The sequence below is a fragment of the Neodiprion virginianus genome, chromosome 6 (assembly GCF_021901495.1).
Source record: "Neodiprion virginianus isolate iyNeoVirg1 chromosome 6, iyNeoVirg1.1, whole genome shotgun sequence".
Classification (NCBI taxonomy): Eukaryota; Metazoa; Arthropoda; class Insecta; order Hymenoptera; family Diprionidae; genus Neodiprion; species Neodiprion virginianus.
Window position 1 is genome coordinate 28,387,881 of NC_060882.1, and position 25,198 is coordinate 28,413,078.

Below are 25,198 nucleotides of genomic sequence, written 5' to 3' on the forward strand. Positions count from 1 at the left end.
CACTCTCGAGCGAGGAACGGAGGGCCGAAGTAAATTGAAGCCCCGAGCCTCGTTCATTCATATCGAACTTATTGACCGCGGTTAATCCGTCGTATTGCTAACCTATCGAAATCTCTCCAACCCACCGTAATTGTCTTATAGGCCTAATGAGCAGCTCCGCAGTTCTATTTGCACAAATTATACCGAACGTATAAATGTGAATCAGTTACAAGAGAAAATTAGTGTACGTGCGTTGGAAATCAGTGATACATCAGTGACAATTAGTCACTGAATCGTCGGTGTATGTATACGCGCTGGCTTTTCACAGTGGTATACTTATAACTGGAAATCAGTGAATTTTCACCGATCCAAATTTACAGAGCAGTGTTTTTTGGAATTCAGTCATTCCTTTCACCAAATTCAATGGAATGGACGGATATTTATACATAATTTCACGGATATAATGGAGGATCTTGTTCTCTTGAAACCGCGGAGCGAACAGTCGAGTGTTTAAAAGTTTATGTTTCTCTACATTGGCACAATGGAAGCACGCGTTACACATATACTTATCCAAGAAGAGCATCGAGGACACACCGAGACATGGAATGGGCTGTTGAAGAGGAGCGAGAGAAATGTATGGTAGGATGAGAATATCGCGCCAAGTTTAGACGGTGAGTGTAAGAAAGAGACGGAGAGACAAAGAGAGAGAGAGAGAGAGAGAGAAATAAAGAGCCTCAACTACAGGGTAGAAGCGTGGAACCAAGAAATCATGCTTGCCTGCAAATGGAAATCTTCCTGCGATTTTCTCTCTCTCCCTTTCTCGCTTTCTTGAGAACGGTTATGGTCCCGACAAATAAATCGCACGCTCATTCGCTGTTTTATAATGTTCATTTCATTGCTTACATCGCGTGCATTTTTCCTGTTCTTTTCTTGCATGTCCATTGTTGGGTAAGGGAACGATACAATCTTCAACGTGTGCACAAACGTGAAATGAAAACAGCGTTACTTCCCGCAGTAACAATGTTGGAGCGTGGGGGTTGCGGTGAAGAGAAAGTGTCGAGTTTTGCGAGTATTTTTTCCTCCACCTGCAGTAAATTCTCCAACTTTTTATCGAAGCAAAACATAACTACAGTCATTCTTCCGTTTAAAGTTTGGTAGGGAAATTTTTTACATCATGGTAGTTTCACTCTATTCGTTGTAACTATCAATTCTACGGCACTTGGTGCAGGAATCTATTCCGTAAGTCGGAAGAGAGAGAGAAAGGGAGAGGGGGAGGGAGGGAACAGACAGAGAGTGAAAGGGTGGTTAACGGGTGCTGCGGTGAGCCACTTTGCCAGAGCAAAGGAACGGGCCGAAGGCGGCAGCCAGCTCTTTCTCTCTCTCTCTCTCTCTCTCTCTCTCTCTTTGGGATTCAAGAGGAGAAATAATTTCCAGAGTCTGGAGCGTAGGCATCCCTAGCTTGTATCTGGAGCCCGGATAATGTATCGTATCTCTATAAACCAGGGAGTGACTTATCGTTGGCACTATTCTCGACCATACTCGATACGTATACATACGTGATATATACATACGTATAAGTTGGAATGCGTCGAAACTCGGTGTTCGAAAACTCTCTTAAGAAGGATATCCCCTTATACGACTTGTGATATTTCTCAGGCATGACTCTTCCCATCGAACGATCAACTCCGCGTATAAATGTATATCCATATGGATGATACACCAACGTGTATTATTGCACGTGTACCTTGCCATTACCATGAGATGGCCGCGGTTTTATTGGCAATAGTCGATATTCGTAGCGGAAGTATCCAGCAGCGATATTTTCTAGCGTAGAAACGCCTCCGATCGGGTTATGAAATTTACAATTTTTCTTTATATAAAAAAATATTTCACCGTCAACATTTTTTCCCCTTGCATAAAGTTTTTCGAAAGTGTGTAATTGAGTGTAAAGTATACGATAGAATTAATAAGCATGAATTATATAAAGAAGCTTTCAAAATGTTTCGACAATGGCTAAAACACTTTTTTCATTTTCATACGGCACAAAGTAGTCGAAAATATGAGTGTAAATTACCCAGACTACGTTAATTATCACATTAATCTGAGCAAAGGAAGACCGGCGTTTTTTTTTCTATCTCACTCACGCCTGGGAAGGTATAATAACAATAATTGTAAAGGGAATTTTAACATTGAGCTAATTTGCAAGGAAGTTAGGTATCTGGCTAATTGCTCTGTAGGTGAAGGGAGTTTAACATTCTTTAGTTAATTGTAATACTTTGACGTAGCGGAGCAGTAAAAAGCTTGATGTTCTTCAAGACTCTCTCTATCTCTCTCTCTCTCTATCTCTCACTTTATCACTCTTCCTTTCTTTCTGCTAAACGAGAATCCGGTGCTATTATTCGGCTTCCAAGTTTCTTCCGGGTTGCGGAATTCCTTCCGGAGGCAAAATGCCCGTGTCTCTGTACACAATATTCTTTGGCCAACAGCAGGCAGACCGGCTTATGCAGAGTGACATTTCGGCTACCCTCCGTCTTCACGGTCTAAGTATACCTTGTAATTTGCCACAATTTGGGCTGCAGGCACTTCTTTAATCCCGGCTGGCAGTCCGCAATTTTCGAAATTTTCCGGGATGAAAGAGCAAGACTAATACCTGCTTTTGTTTTGAGAAATTGTACGATTCAACAGCTCGCAGCCCGAAATTACGGTTGAGTTTGCGGTTTATTTTTTACTCCACGCGTATAACCTGCAAACAAAAAAAAAAAAACGAAAAGCTCGACTTTGCGCACTCGGGATTCCTCAGATCGTGGGAAAAGAATTCACGAAGCTTGACATTTGTCGCGATGTTACGTACATGCAGCAGCAACGCAACAAGGGTTGTGAAAAATCACCCGGGAAATTCTTCCAACAGGTGAATTATCGGCTGCCTTGTGATTCAGGCTCGACTACGCGTCACAGGGAATAAAATTGTCCCGATCTGGAAGTACATACCGTGAATATATTTTATCCCGAGATTTTTCATGAAAATATTCAATTTTCGTCGCAGAAGTTTGACGGGAGGAAAGAGAGGAAAACCAACGTCTTTAAAATGGCGATATACTTATTCCGGCTACGCCTTTCGATCCCTGCACAGAGTCAATTTGTTCCCGCAGGATTCGAGCTCCGCAGGAGAGCCTTGATCCGCGATCCTTGAGCCCCGAGAGCCACGTGCACATCGATTTGCGAAACGCCCGAAGGTGTCAAGAAGACAGAGCCCCGGGTATTGTACCTGTAAGCTTGTCAGCAGGCTCTGCCTTATCGGAAAGGAGATTATCCGCGATCCGTGCATCATCAGCCAGCAGCGGTCTGAAAAGCGCGTTTCTCAGTATCCAGCTCGGTTATTCATTCGACGAGTGAGATTATAACTAGAGTTTTTTTCGCGGCGAAGAACTCGTGTTTTTTTTTTTTTTTTTTTGTTTTCTTTTTGTACTCTTCTTTTCTCGAAAAGGCAATTATTACCTCCAGGTTGAATCTTATATACGCAGGTACCTAGGTATTTCTTCAACTTCCTAAAAGCATCCTCGAAAATCTTTTTCACCTCCAGACAGGTAAACAAAGGAGATCTGGTACCAATGCTCGTTCTTTTCACGTCGATACGCGAGAGGCGTTGTATTATTATATTATTATACGTAATAAAATGAGACCGTCTGATATATACCCATTCATAGAATCTCTTCGGGGTGAAATGAAAATCCTGACGTTAAATTCAGGGCGGAGTGAGAAGAGCCGTCTGGCTCGTGAGGCCTTCGAGAGATCTGCTCCGCCACTTCAGACCTGAATTCAGGATCACGTACGTACCGAACAACGCTCAATTCACCGCCAAAAAAGGTTACTCGAAATTTTCACCGCACTCCGGCTGCAGAATCAGATTTGACGTTCAGCGCGTGTTGTCGAATTTAAAAAGAATTAATTTCTTTCACTCGAATTTAAGTCGCAATGTCAAATTCTGCTCCCTGGATCCACCGAACGATCAAGAGCGGTGAATGGCTAACATTGATAATGAATCGACTATATCCTTACCAATTTCGAAGTAATCTAAATTGAAGCTTAGTAATTCGAACGTTTTTTAAAATACAATTTCAATGTTTTCTATCTTACGAAATAAATACTCTATGCGCGACTATCTCGTAATGAAATTGGCAAAAAGTGTGAGTTTTTCGCCAAACAACTTTCCTAATTCCGGAGCGGCGAGCGACAGAGGAATACGAGTACTCGGCTCGTTCGGCAGCGATGGATGGCGTTGATCGAGTCGTTGGACTTTATCAGAAGATTCTGATCTTCGGCTGTCGGCGGCTAATCGTTCGATCATACGTCCGGGTGAAATTCCGTGGTCGAATAATGCGCCACCGCCATAAACTCGAGGAATCAGATGAATCGTGATAATCCCCGATGTAATAATATGCCGGAGATTCAGTGAAATTATGCTTTTCCCGTTTCCTTTTTTCGAAAATCGTGCGTTTCGCTGTACACCTCGAAACGCAGTTCTCCGGATTCGCATCCCAATCCCTCCCCCCGAAGTTGTTTCGAAAGCTGCAGCAAGTTTTATAATCCCAGAAGCCTGGTTTACACGCGCTGCGGTAGCGGAAGCGAGACCGAAACGGTGATAATGTTAATTAAATTAGTTAATGCGGGTAGCCGGAGAGTTTCGAACGGATATAATTAATTCCAAGCCAAGTACCAAATTACGAGAGCTGATATACACTCGCCCCTGTCTCCGGCACCCGGTCAAGGTCGCCAGGGGTCATCCCCTTCGGCAAAACCTCCGACCGACGAGCACTTTCGACCAATTTTCCCCGCTTTGACGGGGTGAAATTTTCGCTCGTCTCAGTCGCGTGTCTGACCTTGAATAATTCAGGAAAATACATTAATTAGTCCCGTAATTTTTTGTCAATTTTTATGCAGTCTGGGTCTTTTTTTTTTTTTTTTGAGATCAGCGTCGCAACGGGAATAATTCCTCGTATCCAAAAACTCCCCCCCATCAAGCGGCGAGATTCGGTTTAGACGTGTTTCTATTTTCCTCACGCTTGGCCACACGTGCAATTTTCCCGGCTTAACAGCTCACCAACTATCGACAAAATAATCCCTTGCTCTGCGGAGATGTATGTATACAGTTTTGCTAGGATGATGGATTCAATTTCCGGTGGAACCGCGTCTGTCTAAGTTCCGAGTCTTGCCCAACTTCCCAGCTATAACGGGATCGCCCGATAATTCTTTTATTACGTGTTTTTGTTATTATATTTTTTTTGTTTTTTTTTTTTTGTTGATTAAAATAGAAAAATTGAGACTACGGGACAATGTGTTAATCACATTGAAACTGCGATTGAACTGGTTTGTTCGAAATTGATTGGTTGACATGAATTCGGTAAGAGTAGAACGACTAACTTTGATCGATGGGTTGAAAAGTTTGATGGAACTTTTTTAAGATCATTCAAGTTTAGTTACAGAATGATGTTGAAATACATTTATGTGTGACAGACATTTTGAAATTTTATCGGATTTCTATTTTTATTTTTTAATAGTTTTTGTCTTCGATGAGACAGAGATTCTGGTCATCGAGACGGTATCAATGATCGAATCGAAATTACGAGTAGATTTTGTGAAAAACAGTCCCCATTACATCGTTTTTAAACAAGTATCGTAAATTCCTGACAAATGATAGGAGATAAAATACAGTTTCATAAATCTGAAGTTTTTTTTTCGCATCGTGTGACGTCAGAAATTTGTTTCGCGGGTCTGAAAAATGTGACTTTTTTAAATATGAAATAAGGACAACGCGACCGAGCTTATATTTGTCCCATTTTTCAAATCCAACTCATAACGTACACGTGCTTCATGGGAGAATGAAATTTTCTTTTCAGTAACGTATACGCGTGTATACGTATGTATATAAGAAGATTGAACGATACGTTTTTTTCTCCTCAAGACTCCCGATATCGAGGCCGCGTGACACACGACTTCGAATAAATAAATATAACAAAATATACCTAGAAGGTATGTATCATGTATCCTGTATATACACCGCCATACATATAAGCCAGAATTCAGGTCCCATTGTGTCCCTTCCAATCACTTGGAATATCGACAGAATCGTCGCGAAGGTCTCGAAGGTGCAGAATGAACGAGAAGCGGCAGCAGCAGCAGCAGAAAGAAGGTGAAAGAAAAGGGAGAGCGAAGAAAACCGAGGAGTCCTCATCTCGGATGGTCTTGGAGAAAAATTTGACGAGTTTACATCGAGATGTGCAGGCGGACCGAGACCGTGCAGCGTTTCCTGTAATTATAAACTCGGGCGAATCGAACCTCCGACCCCGTAAACACTTAATGGGATTCCAAAAGCCATTCGGGAATCGGGGGCTCATCCGTATTCGGAGGATTCTGGCCGCGGACGATATCGAGTCGATTCGACGGAACAATCGGGATCTAACACCCCTATTAATCGACCACCGGTTTTCCGACGTGTCCTAAGGCCCAAAACGACACCCTTCCAGGGCGAGAGCCGCGGGCAGCGAGGAGTCGATCAGCGGTATACGGGAATATTCGTGCCTGACCGCGCTTCGAAACGCCGCTAGCAGTTGAGTCAGTGCGCTTTCAGCCTTCGCACCGTCGCGACGCTCGCTCCTCATTCGGCAGCGACGCCTCGCAACGCGACGCGACGCAAAGCGCCGGATGAATTTCGGGCGGCCGATCGGCGCTCCGCGGATCCTGTAACTCTTTGTTCGCGAGTTCGGTGATCGAGTGCGCGAGATCTTTTTTTCCTTTACTCTCTTCCTCCGATTTATCAATTTCTGTAAATCTATGTGTACGCAATTAAGTACTCGGCGTTTGTGACTTGGGGAAGTTATAGTGAAGATCGAAATTTTGTTAAACAAAAAAGAGAGGAAAAGAAAACATCGAGCTTGTTTCTTGAAACTGCTGAGTTCGATCAAGTTTACCACACGCGCAAAGTGCTTCTTGTTTGTTTTTGGTTTTGTTTTCTTTTTTATTCTTCGGCTCGAAGGACCAGCAACCAGACGATCCTCGCGTGTTAGGAGGTTTCAACGGATCTCTCGTCGGCCACGTCCCTAACCCAGTTTTGGTGTTTGAACACAGGTTAGTACCTACACGTGTTATTTGTCGAGTGTTTATTTACTGGATTGTACCTGTTAATTCACCCCTCAATACCTACTTTGATTCTTGTTACAAACAATCTCGACTCCGAGCTCAATTATCAATGGTGTAGAATTACCCGTCGATATTGAACTCCAAATTTTTATCCCCGTTTCGGGTTCGATGAAATTAAAGGGCGAGTCGAGGGACGGAAAAATACCGCAAACGGAATTTTAATGCTTTGATAGGGGAATTTGACGGATGTTAATCGTACGTTGATAACAATTGGTTGGTGGAGGTGTTACGGATGTTCTTTTCATCTCGCTAAACGACTACCCTTCTCTGTGTGTGTGTGTGTGTGTGTGTGTGTGGGTTACATACTTGCGCCTCAGCGTATTTCACGTTGAAAAATTATGCGTATATATAAGGACAAACTTAAGTTTTCACACGTCACTCTAATTAGTCACCAATACGATACGTGGATTATACCTATTCTCACAACTTGGATTTCGTCTCGTGCTTTAATTTGCGTCGAAATCATTTACGGATTCTCAATAATCAATCACCAGGTATTATATCAATTTTATATACTCGCCGACTTAATTGATCGGATTGAAACGTAAGGTTGAAATTTACGAATTGATACGTTTCTGATACTGAGAAATTTCAGAAAACTGTTTTAAAGGAAAAAATACTGATATTTTTCAAACTCGACACTTCAAAGTCTGCGTGTCGATGTTCCAACACACTGATTAACTTTCAGTGCTTTTTTATCACGTTGACATTACTTACATCAACCGTGTTTTTATACAACCTCGTATTGTGCAACGCAACGCGAAGTCGGAGGGAAGATTAAAAAGAAAGAAGAATGGGTAAAAAGGGGAAAAAAACTTAGTCTGGGAGAAAAAATCGCTTCCAAATGGGGTCGCGTCACCTTCTTCTTATTCTTTATATTCCTATTCTTACACTTCTTTTTCTTCATTTTCTCATTCTCATTCTCTTGTCTCCATTTTATCGCTGCAGCGTTACATAAATACTGAAGATTTCTTATCCCATTTTCACTCGTGTATTATCGAGAATGAAATATTTGTTTGCACTTAAGGGTGACTTTCACACAGACAGCTGTACGTAGGCGACCACTCACGTTGCTTTCGTTTCGGTTTCTGTTTACATTTTGATTTGAGGTATTCCCGGCATCAATCAATATAAATCAAGTCGACAAATGGATGTACGTATGTACGTATAATACGTACGATTTGCGCACCGGTCCGTAGAAGCGTAACGGAATAACACGAGATTGATAAATCCTCGGAGGAATCCTCCTTATAAAATTTTACCAATTCAAGTAGAAAAGTTTCTCCCTACTGCAGATATAATAGCTTTGTATAATAACCAGACAAGGAGTTAAGAACTAGGGAAAATACGCGAGAACTATTTTCATTCTCCATGGATTATCTATCCGCGATTAAATCATCGTATTTTATTAACCCCGTCTCTGAGTTATTAGATCTTCTTCTTCTTCTTATCATCCTTGGCTCTCTGTCACTTTTCGCGTGATGGATGAACGTGCGGAAAAGCTTTTCCTCTCTCCTACTCTATATGTACATATAATGGCTGGCACGTATAATATATGTATATATATACCTCGGAAGAAATTTGACGCAAAGACATCTCGAAGAAATTTGAATTTCCAGATTACACCGTACGTTTCCACCTTTCATCACTATTCATTCATAATTCCGTCCATGCGTATAAGAGATGCGATCTCCCGTGTATAAACGTACACCTATAACGGGCTTTGAATTTCACGCTAACGGCGCAGATTATACGAGGTTTTATTTTTCTCTCTTTTTCTATATCTCTTTTTTTCTTTTTTTTTTTTTACAATTTTAAATCCTTGTGTAGAGTACATTAAAAGGGTTTTTCGCCCTCTTGTAATATGTATGTAAAATGTACATGTAGGAAAATTTGATTTACGAACACTATATTACAACCGAGGAGAGTATGCGGAGCGTATGTAGATATTAAATTATGATGAGATTCATCTCACGGTCTTAACTTAACGCCCCGTTTGTTTTACGACTCGTTCGTTTTTCCCCACGCGCACAGAAATCTCGAAAATGTTATTCGATAATCAGATATTATTCGGCTGGTAATTCTCCCCGGAGGATAATCCCGCAACACGTTTATAGGTATAAATGTATGTTCAATATTGTAATTTCTCCTTCACCGTGAAGGAAAAGGAAAAGGAAAAATGGAATTAAATTCAAGCGAATACCGTTTTTATTGAAAAATTTCATCGCGTGCTCGGTGTCTGATTATCTCGGAACGTTACTACTCCGCGTCGGACCAAACGGCGAACAAACTACTGCGGCTGTCTGACCGGGACAGGATTCCTCCACTTCACTTCTGACGCTCGTCTAGGAAACTGCACTCTTCAATTCACCGCCAAGCAATGTTGGCTAGTAGTTTCTTTCACTTTGTTTTCATCCGATTCTCCGTGATTTTTCCTCCGTAATTCGACATGTCGTATACATCAAATATTTCATCGTGTTATTGTACGATCCTACGCATAATGACGAAATTTATACACAACCCTTGTACGCAAATCCGTTGGAAACGTTATTTAGGATACCGAATTACGAGAGGTGTGTTATTCTTGCATTCACCTGCGAAGGCGACGTGGCCGACGTTTATCCCTCAAAGAGAAAATGACCCGGGCCTGGCGGCTGGGGCCGGTAACGAAAATAGGCTCTGTATTTTCACTCTACTCGATCGGACGGTTACTGAAAATGATCAAAGATCGACCCGAGTTCCTTCGACGTTGCTTTGATGTCGTTTTATACCGTTAAATTACGAACGAGGTGCAAAGTTTTTGGTGGTCCGTTGATCCGCTCTTTGAAAAAGTTTTGCCACGCGGTGGAAGTAATAATAAAAATGAGAAAAAAAGGCGTCGTCAAACTTATTTTAATTTTTTAATTTTTTCCTTTATCTCTCTTCTTTGCATTTCGGAAGGATGTGTCATACGGGGATATGGGTCAGGATTTCATTATCTATTTTCTCTGTACTTTTTGGTAGAGTCGGATTGCGTGAGGAGAAGAAGAAGAAGAAAAAGAGAGATGACAAATGTTGAGCGGGAAAGAGAAGAAGAAAGAGAGAGATAGAGAGAAGGACGTAATACTCGTGGCAGACGGGAAAGTAGAAAACGGGATGGGATGATTTTTACGAGCGTACGAAACAAATTAATGACTGAGACAATTGTCGGCCTGGCTTACGCCGGCTCTATGTCACTTCCTCTGCTCCAATCCCCGCCCAGCAAAGCTCTCGAAGGACCGACTCGAATTCTCTCCCCTTCGCGGATCGAAAATCAGGCCGCTCAAATCAACCCTCTGAAATTTACGTCTCTTTGATTTCACTCTCGTATCCCGTTGTAGTAGCTGAATTTTTTCTCCGCGTTGAAAAACAATTTTATACGAGTCAAAATAAAGGGAAGCGCTATGAAAATCCTCTGTACTTTAAACAATCGTCGTCGATGTCAGATTTTTGATCTATAGTCACAAGGGCTGGAGGAAAATTGAGCGATGTTACAACTGACAGGCAATTATCGTTTTTTAAATTATCACACTCTGTTTGGTTCGTGCTTTTCGAAACGGTTTTTAAGCTTCTACCGACCCAGTATCGCAACACGCTGATTCGGAAAAACTCGCTCGAGGCTGATCAGCCCTTGAACGATATAAGATGCCCTCATTTAAAGCGCATAGACTGAGGCCCTTTGGGGAAAATAGGGAGCCAGGCTACTATGTATAGTATAAACTTTTACAATCGTCCATACACGCAGAGACTTTTCATACCCATGTTTATACAGGTGGTGCAGGTTTGCAAATTACTGTAATATTCGGTTACAATTTCTTCTACGAATCAGGGACTCAGGGACTAAAATTTGGCATGCGTACTGCAAGAAAACACAGCTTCTTTACTTTCAAAGTTATTTTTGGACAACTTATCATTTATCCCTATCACCTTTTCACACTCTCAATTGTCCAACAGTAAATGCTAATGTTTTTAAACGTACAATACTAACTCTTGTTCGTCAGGATTATAATTTTTCATATAAAAATATGTACTATCATCTCCTATTATCGTAGGAATGACTATTACAGTACCTTGATTATCTCTAAATTCGTACATTTTTTCGTAGTTATGGATAAACAATAAAGCAAACATCATGCCCTGTACTGTCTGATTTTTGCATAGTCAATCTTACAATTGGTGCTAGCCCAACACTCTCAAGCAATTTAAATTGTAGTTCAAGGTTGTGCTGACCGAGCAAAACCGCCGCAACAATATTCACCTTGACACAGCTGCATTGCTTGTCGATATTCCTCTTGACTCGCGCACAAAGCCAAGCTTTTGTTCCTACTCGCGAATTTGGTACGCGAGGTCGGCGGTAAATCAAACTTAAAGAACGACGATCGTTAATTGGAGGCTTATAGTTTGAGCACCATCGCGTGAAAATTCCCAAAAATTTCAATGCTCTTTTCCAGGGAACACGAAACACAATTTGCTCCAATCATTGAGGTTAAAATTCGCATCGCTAACGTAACGATGCATTTTTGCAAGAAAACTCGTTGTTCGCAAACTCTGAGCTTGTCTGAAATTGCATAAACCGTAATCCACCATTTAGAAATTTACATTTCACTAATTCACTACCCACCTTAGGAATTATTTTGAAGTTTCAAAATAAGTGATTATCCGTCCTGTTGAATTTTGAAATGTAGAAAGTAAAAATATGGAAAATTGGAAATTTTTAAAAGTGTCAGAATTTTGCTGATACAATATTTCCGCATGGCGTATTCTAAGTCATTTTGACGTTTCTACGCTCGGACTTTCTACGTATTAAAATTCTGTTAAATATCGTAAAACTTCGCGTCTTCGAAATTTGATATTGCGACCCAAATACTACTCTCTGATATTTCTACCTTTTCACCTCCATCAACTTTTCTTTCAACATTTCGTGACGTTATAATGACAAAAACTTCAATCTGCTCCAATCATCCCCCAAAATTTGACTAAGAAGAGAAATCAGCCCGACTCTCAGCCTGATCTCAGACTTCCTCCCACCAAATCACGCGTCAGTTGTCTTGTTAGATGTCAGCGAGCTTACAAGAACGTTTCAAACCCAGGAGCCCAAGAATTTCACGTTCTTGATACAGGAATTTCGGGTTTGGTTTAATCCGGCGGGTTGGGACGGCTTGGCAAAGCGTGTAACAATGCAGATGGGCGTACACGCGTCTATAATAGTCGGGCGAGTTTATCTCCGGGTCCCACCGAGGGTACGTGCAGATGTAATCGCATCGGTTCAACACGCCGCACCCGGTCTGCAGAGTTATCACTGTGGCAGACAGGATTCTCACATAGCGGTGGAAACGTTTCAAGATGCCGCAGAGCACGCGTCCTTACCTTTCCCGCATTTTGATGAAAAACAACGCTCATTATACCGTGCGGGGATTTGTTTTCCCAACTCATTGTAAGCGCGTAAAATTTCACATTTCCGCGCTAGTGCAGAAATGAAATAAAAATATTCAGTTACGATACAAGAAAAGTTATCTCGATGCAATTCCCGCACTAGTGTGAGAATGTATTATTTTGCGCACTCAGTTAGGAAAAATAGTTGTGCGCAACACTTGCGCATTGGCGTCTCCCTCGCTCACCCCTATTGCGCACTATTTGCGCAATCTAATATACCGCCATTTTCTCCACTCCACCAGCAAAAGCTCGAGTTGTTGAAAATATCACACGTGACGTGTGGAAAATAAAATCCTGCAGATAGCTGGTTTCCCGGTTTACATTATACCTACGTGCCGTCATGGCAAAAGCTCAAAGGCGAGTCACGTCGAAGGTGAATTGCATTCGTCGCGTCGTACTGTCGCTTCCTATTTTCTTATTGCATTCGTGCTTTATCCCTTCAGCTCTGCAGCTGCACCCGCAGTGTCTCAGTCTATTTTAAACTCTACACTCCTCACAATCAGCAGGTCGAATAATTGTCTGCACGTAACACCTTCAGACTTATGAAACAATTGGTTGTGAAAATCCTTCAGATCTCCATTCAACGTTTTCAACATGTGGAACGTTTTGAAACGATATTGTCGAAAATACGGTGTGGAAACTTGAGTAACCGTCGTTCTGAAATTCACTTCTTTTCCCTGTTTTTCAATTTTTCTTCGTTTCTATAAGAAATCGCTTTATTCCACCTCTTCCACAGGGACAGCTATACGTATTGTGCGTGTGTGTGTGTGTGTGGACTTTCAATATGGTGAGCGTGAATATTTGTTGATCCGTGCGGTCTTCGCGGAATCGCGGAGGAGCGGAAGGGAGAATTTCCCCATTTGCCCATTTCCCTATTTGAATTTCATCGATTCCCTTTTGCAAGGAAACTCTCTCGCTCTTATACCCTACAGATATATAGACACGTATAATGTATAACCGCGAATCGCGATGATGCCGCACGTTAGTTTCCCGATCGTGCCGTGCAGTCTCTCGCGGGTCCCTCGCTCGTAAATCGATGAACAATTTATTCAGAGCCTTGCGATAACCGTCGCAACTATCTGTTTTCGATTAAGGGCTGGTAGGTATACCTCATACCTACTCCGGTCCTGGGAACGCCTACGAAATGGCTCGACAAAAGGGCTAACATGCGAAGAAAAAAAACTTGCATCTGATCCCGATAATGTCCCGGCAACGTGACGTAGGTACGTAACTGCGCCAGCTGAAGCAAAATTTTGACATTTTTCTTCATCACCTCGCTGATTTATCGTAATAATGTTTTATCAACTCTCAGTTACTCCTTCATCGCCGAAATCGCACGAAGAAGCGAGAAAAGGGTACAAGTTCGCGTTTCGTACTGTTATTTCAGCCGTAAGATGTAGCTGCTTGAAAACCGCATATTGTGTACCTTGATGAAGTCCTTCTTCCAACATCTTTCCAAAAGTTAGGTAATCCAAGTTCCAAGTTCCAAGTTTTCACCGTCTGCATTTTGTAGCCCCTGCAGCTGACTAATTTCTGCTACCCAGACACACGATTGTCTACTACGGGTGCTGAGAAAACCGTCTCTCTGCAAATTCTCGCAAAACTTTTGGCAAGACTCGTATATATACAAGCTGCAAGTTTAGTCGACATTTTCTGATTTTATACGCAGTCCGTTGTTTCTAAATTTCATTCTATTCCCCGGGAAAATTTACCCAACTTTTTCCTACACGTCACACTTCACTTTCTTCTTTCTCTTTGTTCTCGTAACAAATCCTCTCGCCGACTGATACATGCCGCGGGAATTTTTTTCAGCCACTCGTGCAGGTGATTCGGCAGTCCGCGGTGTTATATCATCGGGTCTCGGGACGCAGAAGGGATCGCGTAATGTTACGGTTCTCTCGGAAAGGGCGGAATACTTTGAGAAAACGAACGGGAATAACGAGGAGCTGCGGAAAGAGAATCGTGCGTGTCTGGCCTCTCTTCTTCTTCTTCTCCTTCTTATTCCCTTCTTCTCTCCTGCGAACCTTTTCGTTGACATTGCGGAGCTTTTCACAGCTGAGAGAAAACCTGCCGTCTTTGCGCTTTTCTCATACCTATTATCCTCTTTTTCTATTCTCATTGTCTTTCTCGTCGTTTAGCCGGAAAATAAGGAATTTCTAAATCGAAACAATTAGTCCGACATATTTTCGTTACTTTTCGAATCCTTTCGCGTCTCGATACCAATTTTTTATCTCCATTCTTATACGGCATAATTCATGATAAATTATAGCCCGTAGGCAGGATTCAATGTAAGATTTTATTAATTGTCAGAATTTATTTTCCCGAACTGTCTGTGTGTATTTATCTCTGTTCCTGTTCTTTTATACATAATCTCGTTTTTCTCTTAAACTTATTTGCGAGTTGTTCTCTTTTTCCACCCCACCTCGCCCCGTTCGATTGTTTCTTGTAATTAGTTGAAGGCAGGGGAGTAAAATGCTTAGCTGTTCGTACCGGCCTGAACCGCGCAGGTAAATTAAATTGGCAAAAGTTCACGGAATATACACGAGATGAAGAAGTAAATTGTTGCCGGTGCTGTTCCGTAGCCATGTATTCGCGTATAGACGAGTCTATCCGGATCTTGGTACACACACACATAGCTACTTAGGTACCTACATAATAGACTTCTTGATGCCCCCGAGTCTATCCCAAGACTCGCCTCCTCTACTGCACAACCATCAAAGCTCGTAAAAAAAAGTTGGGGAGAATTGCAAGTTTGGCCGTGGCTATTACCGCTGCCTCCTTCTTATATTCTACATACTTATATAGGTATGTATATGTACGATGTATATATGTATATACAATATCGTATAAATTACCTATGCTCGAGTTGAAAGTCGGTTGAAAATACTTATTACCGACAGTGTTTCTTTTCGCCCCCCATTTTACGCTTCCGACGTGCAGCCTGAGTAAAGCGAAAAGCTTTGAATATAATGTGACGTGACATCTGCATCGGGAATGCACAGAGGCACGAACACGTTGACACGTTTCGTGGAGTAAATCCCAATCCATGGATTTCAGCATCACATTCGTGATCCAGATTTATAAATTTCGTTTATTTGGCTCTCTTTTCGACTTCATCTAAACTCCTCCTTCCTCAGTTCCAAGCGGCACGTAGTTTTCGATACGTCGACCATCCGACGACGTCCGGCAATATGGGAGAGTACCTGGGTAGACATACCACCAGTCCTGTAGACGAATAAGCTCGAATAACATGCGGCATCGGAATCCACGTGTACGTATCGAGGGGATATATTGGACGGCCGAGGTACCTTGCGAGTCTTTTTCACTTTCGGCCAATTTCATTCTATGGGGGATCTACGATGCAACCCGTACCAACCATTCGAGCTTTCTTCGTTTTCCCGCCTTATTCTCGCCCTTTCGCAATAGACTCGGATCTGGAGTCAAGAGCCCGTCGCGTCGTCGAATAATGACGTCTTTTTGTTCTACGTATATATATATATTTATATATGTATCCATATCTATGGTATATTCGCGAGTATAAATTAGTAGTCGGCTACCTACCCTTGCACGGACCCGGCTTTGAATAAAAACCGTCTAATGTACCACTCGGCGACGCCTGCGGACCAGACGAGACGAACAGACGCATTTTGGACTCGTGAAATTTTCAAAACGTGCAAGAAGAGGCTCTCGGGTTTGTTTTTTATTCCGTCCCCTTTATTTTTTTACTCACCTATTTCCCCATCCAGACGAAATAAAAAACCCCGTTTATATATGTAACTAGGCGAAAAACACTACAAGAGCCCGAGAGGACGTGTAATTTCTGCTCAACGTGCTCCGCTATCTCGGTTCCTCTTTTTTTCGTTACTCTGTTATAGTTTTTTTCCATTCTCCTCCGTCTCTTCGCTTCTTAAAAAGCTATTCTTTCTCCACGTAGTCTCTTCGCCTTTCTCTCTTTCTCTCTCTCTCTCTCTCTCTTCCTCTCTGTCTTATCGTGTCGCTGCTCTATGCTCGCGATCAAGTTCCAAGTTCCCTTTATGACTTCGCAGGGTCCTGCCCTCGGCTACAGATCTTGCGGCTTGCGGCTTTAACCTCCCCGTCTAAGATTTCGAGTGGTAACTAATTCTTCGCCCTAGCCGCGGGTGTTTCGCGCCCTGAAATGTGAGCCGCATTTTGCTGCATGACTCTGCTCGTTTTCTGCTGCACGAATTATTGCGCAACCGAGCAAAGTTTTTTGGACGTTGTAATAACACACGCAATGCACGTATCGAATGTACGATTATATGTACACGAAGTTTTCCGTGAAACTAACCGTTCAACGTACCTACACGCTGCTATGCGCATTGAAAATGTAGTTTCAACGAAAACTTCTGCAAGCATTATACTTTTTATATTTCACTATTGCACGTATACGGACACGTCTTTCACTATAAAATAATTACACAACGTAAGCGCGATTCGTCTGGCGAAAAGAAGACTCGAGAGGAGAAGTAAGATTCGAAAATGGCGGCGTCAATCCCGGGAGAAACGGGCGACTTTGCTCAGGGTGAAATGAATGAAGGAGAGGATTTACCGGGAAGTTGAAGTTGACGGTTTCCTTTACGCGGGTCTTAGTTCCTTCCTTAACACATATCCGCGCTGGTCGAGAACGAACGAGGTCTGGAGGAATACCGGTTTGCCAAATGGTTCTATCTTTAAAGCAGCGATGCGTTTCCCGGCCCGTGGAGCTTTTATGCTTCCTTTGGGCGGTAGTCGCGGTCGGATCCGATGGCGGGATACTAAAACCACCTCGTACCTATCCGCACACCACACACACGCACACATACCTTGTAAGGTCGAGGCCGGCCGTTTGAACGAACCTCCGCAAGCTCCGGGTGTCGAATTCGAATAACGAATAGAAGACGCGTAGATAAAGCCAATGATCTTCACGCCTTACGGCGCACTTTTCCCGCATCAACGGTATTTTATTCATCCGGGGAAACACTTCACTTCCTTCTAAATATCGCACGAGCTTTTGCTTATTCGCAACGGTTGCTTTCTTACTTCATGTGGGGGAAAAAAAAAAACAATCCTCTTGGTTACCGGATATCCCGTTACTTACACGGTATTTGATTCGAAATCTGAAAGCTCGCGAAATGATTTACGGACACTCGGATTAAACCAGAAGCCTCCAACTTTCTCGGACTTGTTCGAAACTCGCGGAGCGCCGCAATTTAACAGCGGATTATCACAGGTCACCTCCAAGCACCGTGATGTAAAAGCATGAATTCGACCCCACTTGACACTCGAAAATTTTGTCAACAAGGATTTTCTCAGGGATCTCGATGAATTGTAAACAGGCCGTGGCTTAAGACAATAGGCAACGAAATATATCAACGACTATAAATTTTCGCACCTCTGTATAATTTCTCGCAATCGTCGAAATATTTTTTGACTAATACTCAACGGCAGACGGCATCTAGAAATTGTCAAGCTTTTCTGTACCCACGTGTAATGTTAGAGGAAAAGTTTCAATCGAAACAAAATTTTACTCTAAACAGTAATTTCGTTTCGTTGCCAGATTCCTCGACCGCTGAGCTTGCGTGCACGTATTTTGTCACACGTAATTCGTTCGTTCCCTGCACTCCGCTGCGCGGCTTTGCTAGTCGTTGGAAAAAATTCTAATTTCATCATCTAAATGCAACGGGTATAACGCTCGGTGTCCAAGAGAATGGCGCATACCTACATGTGGGGTAGTCGGTGCTGAGCCGCCCCCAAGTTTTTGACATAATAAACCCGTTTGCGCTTAATCCTCGGAATTTCACCGCCGGCTCTAACTTCTTCATCCTGGGTGGCTTCCGCGGCATTCACGCCGCTCAGTCAGCCCAGCCAACTGAGCGGGATTACCGCTAGATGTACAAAACCGATTCGACTCTCTTCTTATCCCGGCGAAAGGACGCTTTTATCCGGCCAGTCTTCCCGATTCAGAGAACGAGTTAATATTCCCTCGAATTTGGTATCGAATACTTCGTAGTCATAACTCTCGGACAGTCACGCGATTTACGTTTCAATTTCGGAGAGTCAGAGCAGCTATCAACCGGCGGAACGAATCGTCTGAGCTTTTACTCAACAAACCCGAGAAACAATTTGACAATTTGCGCTCGTATAGCCGGACAAACACGGCGATAAGAAATCCGATCAAGTATTTCGGCCTTGGTGTCCGTCCATTTTTCAACTAATTAAAAACTTGCAGACCTGCGGATTCGGCTTAAAAGTGCAACCGGACTCGCGACGGCCAATCGGAGAGGAGAATTAAAAAACGGCTGTACGTGCTATTTTTTTTTTTTTTTTTTTCTACTTGCTTTTTCGATATCCCCTCTTCAATTTCTCTCCGTTGTCCGTCGGTCCTGCGGGATTCTGGGCTAAGATCCCGGGCTTTTCACCTCGACGTTTTGGGACTGCCGTGTAGGATACTTCCGACACCCCTCGACGAATTGAGATTAACGTACCGGAGGGCGATATATGTCGACCTCGAATTTCACGCCACGTAAGGTGCGTCTGTTGTAATTTACATTTTACCATGATGAGGTGTTTTACGCCGCTCCCGGAACGATATTACCTTTTATGTACTAAGCCTACCTGCTCTGAAGAAGCGTGCCGAAGGAAAAAGTACTCCGCCTTATAACGCGGATTCACGTGTAGTTCGTAAATTTTATGTAACGCAAACAGGACATTTACGTCGGGGGCTATTTTTTCTCACTTTCTTTCTGCGAAACGCAATTTTCCTTTGAAATATCATTTGATCATAAAATCACAATATTAACAGCAAATTTAAGTCATATTTCTTCGTGTTCTCTGTGAAAAACTTGCAAGAAATTTGAAGGAATTTCGCATACGTAATCTCCAATTTTCTCTCGCCAATTCAAGCCCGTTAAGCGTTTGCATAAAATTTGCATCAGCCGGTGGGATATTTATGCAAATTTTTCTTGTTTCGGGGTACATGAAATTTTCGCGAACTTTTGTACAAAGGACTCGAGACCTTTATACACTGTATACACTTGAGAAGTTTCGAAAATTAGCCGAGTATTGTGATCAATAAACTAAGAATGAAACGAGCCTCGGGATAATTTTTATTAAAATAAAATTAAAAAAAAAAAAAAAACACCACCTTTTCGAACCCATAATCTTCCCCGTTTGTCAAGTATGCCAATCTCTTTTAATTAAAACATGTGCGAAGCGGATACATATACACTTGAAAAAATCTGATTAGCCTGGGGGAATCCGATTTTTGCGCTCAGTTGTACACAGACTCGCGATTGCGTATAATTTTTTCATTCCTGGACGCTGGATTGGGAATATACTCCCTGGAATAACAATTTTTGTTTCTTTTTTCTTACACTCCGTCATTTTTTCCCTTCATCGCGAAACGAAAAAAGGCTAATTCCCGTCAGTTAGCCCGACGCGGCTTGGCGTAAAATGAAATTCTCTCTCTTTCTTCTCCGTCTATCACTATCTCTATCTCACTCTTCTCGCACAAAAAGCGTCGCGGGGATTAAAAAGTTATCAAAGGCTGCTCTTTTTCGTTTTTTCTCTTGTGTGTTTTTTTGTTTTTTGTTCTTTTTCACTCTCTCTCTTTTGGCGCTTTCTTTCGTCCTTTCTCCATTTTATAACCGCAATCGCCGGCGAAACTCGGCCGGGGGCAGGAATAAACTGTCAAAAAATTATGTACGACCTACGGAGCATGGCGCAAGGGCTCCTCATACAAAGTTACGGCTAACGGTTGCTAATGGCTCGAGTAATTAACTCGTCATTGTACGCTTTCATTATTCATTCAATCTGCGCCATCGCCTCCGTCAGATTCAACTCTCTGCTCTTCGAAAACCGCCCTTGCTTCTATGCATCCCCTCCCCCTCTCTTCCTTATCGCAGATTAGTCTTTTCATTGTCACCGGAATTAACTCTGACAACAATGCAACGCTTTCGTATGAAAATGAATCTCATACCAGATATCTGTATACGTACAATAATAATACGATTTATTTCAATAAAATAACGACTTACAATTCTTTATAAAGTATAATTACCGCGATATTATATACTCGCAGGGCTAATTTCGCAGCGAGTTGAGATCATCGTTCATCAGCTTAATTTTTCGCTAGTTCCATCGGCGAAACAGCCGCTGAGAGTGAAGTGCGATTTGTATTCAGAGGCTGGAAGGGAGGGCGGTGATGGACTGTGTGAAAATTCTTGGGGGGCGGGGGGTGGGTGGTTGAACGAAGACGGGTAAGAAGCGGTTGGATCAAGAAAAGTAATAGGCAGGCCTTGAATAATCGCGGCTTGGTGAAAATGATAAAATAAATGTATGCGGAATCGCTGCCGCTGGCGGCCATGTTTTAATTACGCTGAAACGCCGCGATGAGAAACTCAGCTCTCGCCGAACCCGCGTGGCTCGTTAACTTCCTCTCATTATCTCAATCTTACATATACTCTTATGTACTCACAATCGCCTCTGGAGGTAGTTGAGCCCTCCCATTGAGCTTTGGATTTTCCAATTAATCAGGTCGTTATTTCGAGTCCGTAAAACTAGACGCCGTGGCTCGAATCGACTGAAAATCATTTTTATTTTATTTTTTTCATCAATGCCCATCTTTCCCGGAGCGGTAGAAAAATTTTGCCGTTAAATGTATTTGAGCTTTTTTACTTCGACAACGTAAGTAATTACCACAATAATGCGTTCACGTCGGGGTAAAACGAACTTTGATGTATAATTAGCTGTTTTTGCTATAAATTTTATACGTTCCTATCGTATTTGCCTCGTATTTTTACAACAACCTCAATTAGCTTTCATTTAACAAATTTACCGGATAAATTCCGGACGGGGAAATTGAGGGTGAATGTGAATTGTGTTTGCGAGCGTGCTAATTGTAAAAATTAGCTTTTTCCCCGCTAGCGGGATGAACGAATTAAACGTAGGTATTGTTCGAATTCTTTATCGATAAAAATTACTTGACGATTCGTGAAAACATTTTACATTTTACGAGGTATATTCTTAATTTAAAGCCGAAAAGCAGCTCTTACAACGGTCTTTTCGCAATCAGAGTTCAAGGCGAGAATCACGGGCGAGTATATATTTCGGAAAGAGATCTTATCGGCTTCGGGATAGCGTGGAAAAGAAGCGGCGTATATCTGCCCGCATCAGCGGGTACTTTATTCTAGTCGCCGTTATATTCATCGTCGGTTGAGAATCGCGTCGTCGTCGGTCCGGGCGGGATGAAATTAATTGCACCAAACGTGAAGATGAATTGAACGCTCCGCGGTGTAGGAGATAAATCGTATGAAAAAACGACTTCGCAGCCCCCATGCAAATGGCTGCGGAAGCTTGTTTCCTTTCTCTCTCTCTCGCTTTCTCTCCGCCTAATTGCCAAGGGAGGAAATTTGAAAAATTACCGCTTAATGATAACGCGTCGTAGTATATGTGAAAAAAGTCCGCGTCGTGATTTTTGGTAGAAAAATTTTTCTCTTTCTTCTTTTTTCTCTCCTTCTCGCAGACAAGGCGAAGGCGTCTCGGTTAGTAAGTAAATTCCGAAAACAGGATGAAAAAGAAGTCGAAACAAAAAACGGTGCCAAGTTTCTTTCCCGCGTGCCGTTTCGCCGGGAGCTTTTATGCAAATTCAAACAATTTCCCAGGACATACCGACGATGTTTCAGGTATACGGTTATACACACCGGGGTTTAAGTATTGAGAAAAAAAAAATAAAGAAAAAAAGCCCTAATTAATTATTCATCGGGGTTATAACGCACGATGTACCCATCGCGATGTACAAAGTTATCGCAGACCGAGGGGTAAAAAGCTCTATTTCGCAGGCGCGAATATTTATTACGATAAATTCAACCCCGCGTCGTTGACGCTGCAGCATTATGTTACACTCTAACTCTCGTAGAAGTTCGAACAAAAGCTGCCCCCGGCAAAAGAGCAACTAAACACAACCCCCGCCATTAATCATAAAACCCTCACGGCAAGGCCGCGTGCTGTGCACAACAGGACGCGTCAAAACTCGGTGTAACCGAAATTCTGAAATTCAGGGGGTCTGGTAAAGGGCCCAAAATTCCGGGGAAACTCTCATCGATGACTGGTCATTACACTCTCCGTATTGTTTCTGCGGCGCCGCTATGCGGAAGCCGTTTTGAACAATGCGGGACATTTTCAAGCCCCCCGATTATAACGTACGTCAGAAAGGACGCGCTTACGAGGAGACTCGATTTTTTGTTTTCCAGGATGGGAAGCGAGGCCGGATCAACGGAACTCTGGAGCTGCCTGAGCTGCCGGAGCTGAACTACTTATCGGCAGCGATGCAAAGTCTTAAGGATTTCCTCGAGGCCTCGTTGCTGCGGAGGCCAACTCACGGCCGACGCTCCTCTTAGCGATAATAATCTGACAATCTGCCGGCCCGAGGAGCTCCGCCTAACCATGCTCGAGCACAAGCAGACTATCCTCATGCCCCCTGCCCTGAGCAACAGCAGCTGCTGGCGTAGCGGTCCCATCACATCGTGGTCTGGACCAGGTCCCGGAGAGCTTGTACGGGCCGCTCTCATCCTCGCTCTCAGCCTCGGCATCCTTTGCGCGAATCTACTCGTCATATGTGTCATCAACAGCCGGAGGTACAGCAAGTACATTCACGCTCAGGTGAGCCTTGTTGATTTTTGTTTTTCATGTTTTTCTGATTTTTGTTTATCCGTCTGGTTAAGGTTAGACGGTTAACTTGACTAGTCGGATCAAAGTTAGCTGGCTAAAGTAATTTGGAATTCGGTCGGAATAGTTGAACGGTTAACCGGCTAAGATGGCCGAAAATTGATAATGAGGTAATTTTAACCGGCCGAACCTAAAAATGCAGAAAATCGAGAAGCAAATTAATTTTTTGTTATTTAGACTCGAACTTGTAGTCGAAATACCACGGAAATAGACGTTTGTCAATTACAATCAGTGAAGTCTTTGAACGAATTTAATTTTAATATAATTGAATAGTATACCAACTACTATTGGGATATAGTAGTGTGCGGATCTCAGTAAGCTACTTTGAAAAGTTAACCCAAACAAGTACCACGATTTGACGGACGTTAATTTTTATTCCTATTGTTAGCTTAGCTGATTATTATAGATTGATCAACTATTCAGGCACCTTGGACAATTGGATGACAATAATTCTGTCGAGTGAATATAATAAAACTTGTTCCAGCTGCAAGTTCGAATCCGAAAGGTGAAAAATTCATTTGCATGTCGATTTCCTACATTTTCAGGTTTAGCGGGTTAACCGGCTAACTATTTCGGCCGACTGTTTGCTTCAGCCAGCCAATTTTTAGCTAATTAGCCGAGTTAACTGTTTCGACCGACAAAGCGCGCTAAATCATACATCGCTAGTCAGTAATATGGTCTTCGAAACGGTATGATAAAGATAAGAGCTTTACACTCTCGACGATGCAATCACGCAACTTGTATCCAGTAAGACGTACCACCACCCGTAACGTGGAACGACTGTTCGACCCGCGACAGTCACTCTTCGCAAAGTCAATGGAAGGCCAATATCGAGTCTCTCGACATTAAAAGGCATCGTTCAGCCTCCCGCTGCAGCCACCAATCGACAGGGTCGCTATGAATCAGTTTGGAGTCTGAGTGTTCGGCGAATCGCGAGTCGGCTGTACGGAGAGAGAATCACGGTTATAACCGTCTCCTAAGTCACCGAAACGAACTGATAGTACCGCCCATAACGAGCGCCCGTAAGACAGTAACCCCGTGATTTGTGCCTACCTACAAAAGAGCGAGAGAGTCGGCGAGACTGAATGTAGGGGGATACCTACTCGCCGCTTTTTCCGTCTCTCTTTATCGACCCAGTCGATATATCGCTTCGTTATCTCACCCCCTTTGCAGAACGAGGCTGTGTATCTTACGGCGACTCTTCGCACTTTCAACCGTTTCATACCGGGCGCTGATAACACGAATGCAGATTACGAAAGCTGGCGAAACGGCGGACAGTTTGTACGGACCGCAGGAGGCGAAGGGATTGATTCGATGCTGGGCGATCAACCTACGGAAAGTATAAATCCTAAGCGAAATAACGCTCGGATGAAGAGGGGTTTTCGAGAATTCACGGAGAAAGTTGTTCGACCCGTGAATCCCGGCTTCGGGATGTATTTAAGTGTATTTAGTATAAGGCTGTTGGTGGTGGCCCTTTGCATATGCATGAATCCATCTCTTGAGGCAAAGTACAAGGAGTTGGAGGAGGCGTAGAAGAGATACGTTGCACAATAAGAGCTGGGGTAAAGAGGAGGAGGAGGAGGAGGAGGAGAGGGGGGGGGGGACGAGGTAGTTAAAACGTGTAATTTGATGCTAACGAATTCATACCGTGGTGGGTACCGCGGAATGGAGAGTCGAGAGAATTGAGAGAGCCACCAGTCAAGACTCTCGAGGTTTGCGCGACTGTTCGCTGCCGCCTGCCTTGGCTCAACCTTGGCTCGGCAACTTGTCCTTAATTGTTTGATCAAGGATGCCTGTGGCCGCGGGCTCTTACTTCTTAATTACGCAAACTGAAACCAATTAATAGAGT

General features: G+C 43.0%; 1 protein-coding gene across 4 annotated transcripts in view; it reads left to right on the top strand.

The window, feature by feature from the left end:
* LOC124307609 (trace amine-associated receptor 9) overlaps positions 1-25,198 on the top strand; it is a 75,122-nt gene that overhangs the window by 10,906 nt on the left and 39,018 nt on the right. For 3 of the 4 annotated variants that reach the window (XM_046769466.1, XM_046769464.1, XM_046769465.1), the window contains exons 2-4: positions 5,874-6,006; positions 6,101-7,101; positions 22,875-23,283. In XM_046769466.1, the coding sequence (XP_046625422.1) occupies positions 23,068-23,283 (216 nt within the window). In that variant the 5' untranslated portion in view covers positions 5,874-6,006; positions 6,101-7,101; positions 22,875-23,067. The remainder of the gene's footprint in view (positions 1-5,873; positions 6,007-6,100; positions 7,102-22,874; positions 23,284-25,198) is intronic. The other variant, XM_046769463.1, reaches the window with a different exon arrangement.